Here is a 4,408-nt window from a genome sequence, read left to right as displayed (position 1 = left end):
GATAATGGTCTCTGAGGATGAGTATGGTAGTGAAGGCCCAATTTCTAGCATTGCGTCAATCAAAGTCTGTGTTTGTAGGTTTGGGGATGCCGGTTTAATAATTGTAGCCAGATTGTTAGTTATTCTGGCCAGGGAGGGAGGATGATCCTCTCTAGACACATTGCTAAGGTGGTGTACAGCTTTAATTAGTCTATTCATCACACGCACCTTCTCTGTGAAATCAGGGTCATTAGACTGTATCCTGTGGGGGGGGGGGCTTCATTCTTAGCACCTCCTGGTATAAACACGTAGCGGCCATTTTGGTTGGAGGGGCCGCGTGGTCTAGGTGTTGGCGCGCGTTGAGCGTCATCTTGAAATGGGTAGCGTGGCCCGCTATAGAACGGTTGGTGTTCAGGGCGACGTTTCACCTGCTGTCTGCTGTAGAAGGTCGGCTCCAAAAAATGGGCTCCCTCTCTGGTGACGACCGCATAAGATCGGCGTCCGTCTCGCCGTGGGTAGCTGGAAAAATCCGCAGCTGCCCGTCTGTTCTGTGGCCTGTCGGGTTCATAGACACGCTCCCTCCGTCTGCCTCCTCTCGACTGGACCAGTGTCCATCCGTCGTCATGTGGTCGTGGTGGCATGGCTGCCTGTGGCCTGGGTTTAGTTCGGCACGTTGCAGAAAGCACCTCCGTCACCAGTGGCTAAGAAGCTGTGCTAATACTGAGAGGCTATGCTAATAATAAACTGGGAAACGTGATTCACCGATCAGCTTCGGTTTAATAAAAAAACAATACAAACCAATGTTGCAATGTTTCGAACAAACTAAGTCTTCTTCAGGCTGGCTTGCAAACAATCAATATGAAATGTCTAATCATACGAACGAGAGTCTGCTCCGAGCGTGTGTCTTCGTGAGGTGATGAGATGTATCCCATCATGCACCTGGGTTAGGGTTAGGGGGTTAGGGTTAGGGTTAGGAATATGAAAAAAAAGAACCCCACGCTGTAAGCACGGGGCCCTGAGGCACTGGCCATTTCTGTCCCCACCATGGTTCCACCTTCATCCCCTTTGAATGAAATATTTTTCTTGTGTTCCAGGATCATCCCGCTCATGAAAAGATCGGTCTGGTGGCCGCTGCAGGTAAGTAGATTACACACGGTTAGGGTTAGAGCCATTAATTCACCTGGCTGGGGGTCAGAAATCCCAAATTAGGGTTGGGAGGGGGCAAAAATTACACACGGTTAGGGTTAGAGCAATTAATTCACCTGGCTGGGGATCAGAAATCACAAATTAGGGTTGGGGGGGGCAAAAAATACACACGGTTAGGGTTAGAGCAATTAATTCACCTGGCTGGGGATCAGAAATCACAAATTAGGGTTAGAAAATATACTCCATGGTTGGGATTAGAGCTACCTGAATGGGGATGATTGAAATGAAAGTCAGAAAACCATAATAAAACCCAAAAGAAATGACATTTTAGAATTAAACCTCAAGACTAGGTTGCTCTTTACCACCCTCTGCTGGATAAAGACAGAGGGGGCGAGGGACCTGATTGAATTACTCATTCACTCCCTCTGTCGGACCAAGAGGGAGAAACCTAGGATTCCAATATTTCAGCATCCTCATGGCCGTATCTGCTGTCCAGTTCACATTGTCCTGGTCTGTCTCCACTGGGTCATCTGAAAGGCAAATGTGGTTACACAGCTCCCCGATGTGTTCATTCAGATGATACAGGACCGCTTTTTCTTGTGGTGGCAGGCGATGTGAATAACCAATCATGGGAATAACAATATTGGCTTCTGGGAATAATTGTTCTGCCACTTCAAATGTATGAAACATCTCAATTACTGGGATGTCCTTGTCCTTATGTGTCCTCTGATGGATGCCAAAGGACAAAAGGATGGTCTTTGGCTGAGTATGGCAGGTGGCGTTCTTTAACAGGACCTCAGCATCCTGCCATGTCGCTTGAGGAAAGCTGTCCACTTGAATGTGGTCAGCTTTGAAGGATGGGAGTCTGCCAACATTAGAATCTCCCACAATGACAGTCTCCTGATGTATGTGGAGATGCCAGTCTCTGAATTTGCATGGAGTGCTGACATGTCGTGTTGGAGTGCATACCTGCACAGCTGCTGCAGAGAATGATGCAGGTCCAGCTGGGGTGGGGTGAGGAGCTTCTGTGTTCTGCTCCTGCGATGCACGCTGAGCATCTACTGGCTGCAGCTCTGGGATGAGAAATGATTTTGCTGCAGGGATGATCTTCCCTCGTGTTGGTGGAGGAGTCATCGGAGAATGATGATGAGGAGGAGGAGGAGATGCTGCAGGGGATGAACACTCTGTGTCTCCCATCTCTGTGAGTTCAAGCAGGGGTGACCAGTCCCACTCTGTGCTTTTCCTCTTGGTCTTTTTGGGGGCACGTTTACGTGCTCCTGCTGGGCTCTGTGGCCTTGGGGTTTGGGGCTGGACTGCTGGTGAAGGTGATGGAGTCAGCTCCAAGCTTAAATCCTCCTCTAGTTCCTCTATGTGCTCTGAAACAGAGGGAGGAGGAGAGGGGGGGACCGGTTCTCTTAACCTGGTGTTCAGCATTCTGTGGCAGCGGTCCAGGGTTTCCTGTTTCAGACGCGTGCCCAGGTGTCTTCTGGCCCAGCAGGTGGCGATCTCAAAAGGTCCTCTCCAACCTCCTGTGGAAAGCTGAGAGAGTCTGTTCAGCTCCACGTTGATATTGTTCTGATAATGTTCCCTCAAAATCAGGATGGTAGTAAAGCCCAGTTTTTAGCATTCCCCTGTATTAGAGTCTGTGTCTGTGAGCTGGGGGAAGCAGGTTTGATGATTGCTGTTAAATATCGGCTTATTCTGTTTAGGGTTGGAGGGTAACCTTCTTTTGACACATTCATGGAGTGATGCACTGCTTTTATCAGTCTGTTGATGACACGCACCTTCTGAGTGAAATCCGGGTCATCTGACTGCACTCTGTGGGGGGGCGCTCCAGCTGCGTCTCCCCGTGTTGTGATCCAGTGGCTGCCATATTGGTTTGCAGGTGTGGCGTAGCGTTGAAGTCTCTGAGCACGTGGCCTCTCTTCCCCGTCAGGGTAAAAGTGCCAGTGATCAGATGCTGGCGGTATGCTGCGGCGTCTTACGTGCTGCGCTCCGAAACAGCTGGGCAAGCTGGGCTCCCTAAGCAGCGGGTCCTCTCTGACGACCTCAGCATAGGAGCGTTGCGGCCTCCCTTCTGGATGACGTACAAATGTGCTCCTGTCTCGCTCAAAAACACAGCCTCTCCTACTGCTTTTCCTGGATTGGACCAGAATCCAGTCGTTTTCATGCGGCCTCGGTGGCATATTTGCACTTTCAGACTTAACTGTTATGCTCGAGCAAAAACAAAATGGAGGTCGAGTCGTGTTTTCACCGACGAATTTCGGTTTATTTTCAGGTAAAAAAGATATATATGTACAAGCCGAAGTTGCAACGTTTCGAACAATGAAAAGTCTTCATCAGGCAACGGCTTTGAATAAATTGAAAAACAATATGACAACCTGCCAATGCAGCTGCGCTCCGAGAGAGGTCCACTCCGTGTGGAGATCAGAGTCAAAAGGCCGTCTGCAGGGCGGAGCAACACCCAAAATGCACCTGGGGTCATCAGTGACCAATCAGTCCTTGTCTCCGGGCAGGATGCGCCCTCCACTGGCACGGTGGAGAATAGGAATATGCCAACTCGGAGGGTTGCATTCAATGACACTCGTGATTTTAAAATTTACATAGAACAATATTTTTTTTAGCTTATTTGAACTGTAAAACATGAAACTATATAACAAATGAAGCAAATTATCATTAAAGCATCTTAATTGAAATATCTTCCATGTACAATATACATTTGTATGAATTTTAGTGACTATTAATCTGGAAAACAGACTTTAACTTATAAAGAATTGCAGTGATTGGTGAAGTTCTCAATAAAAAGTTTTGCTGACCATCAGACCTTAATAGGAACATAAAACAGTTTAAACAATCATTTTTTCAAAAAAATTTTTAAGGTGGTTGCGTTTTTACAGCATGTCATCCTGAATGGAGTTGGAAGATCTGAGGAGAAGAGGAAGAACCTAGCAAGGAAGCAGAAGGCTCGGGCTGGTTAGGAATATGAAAAATAAGAACCCCACGCTGTAAGCACGGGGCCCTGAGGCACTGGCCATTTCTGTCCCCACCATGGTTCCACCTTCATCCCCTTTGAATGAAATGTTTTTCTTGTGTTCCAGGATCATCCCGCTCATGAAAAGATCGGTCTGGTGGCCGCTGCAGGTAAGTAGATTACACACGGTTAGGGTTAGAGCCATTAATTCACCTGGCTGGGGATCAGAAATCCCAAATTAGGGTTGGGAGGGGGCAAAAATTACAAACGGTTAGGAGTGAGAAAAATTAAGATTTCCATGCGATACGCATG

The 4,408-nt window shown here is 47.9% G+C and overlaps 1 protein-coding gene across 1 annotated transcript; it reads right to left on the bottom strand.

Annotated features, from left to right (window-relative positions):
- Positions 1-1,146: 1,146 nt before the first annotated feature.
- LOC110014657 lies at positions 1,147-3,382 on the bottom strand. Its single transcript, XM_020701386.2, has 2 exons — positions 2,910-3,382; positions 1,147-2,664 (listed from the first exon to the last, which is right to left on the bottom strand). Exons 1-2 carry the CDS (start codon positions 3,309-3,311, stop codon positions 1,534-1,536), a joined length of 1,533 nt encoding a protein of 510 aa, XP_020557045.2. The 5' UTR covers positions 3,312-3,382; the 3' UTR covers positions 1,147-1,533.
- Positions 3,383-4,408: the final 1,026 nt, after the last annotated feature.

Source organism: Oryzias latipes, chromosome 3 (assembly GCF_002234675.1).
Source record: "Oryzias latipes chromosome 3, ASM223467v1".
In the NCBI taxonomy this organism is placed as follows: domain Eukaryota; kingdom Metazoa; phylum Chordata; class Actinopteri; order Beloniformes; family Adrianichthyidae; genus Oryzias; species Oryzias latipes.
The sequence above is the reverse complement of the archived record's forward strand: the minus strand, read 5'-3'. Positions and strand labels throughout refer to the sequence as shown.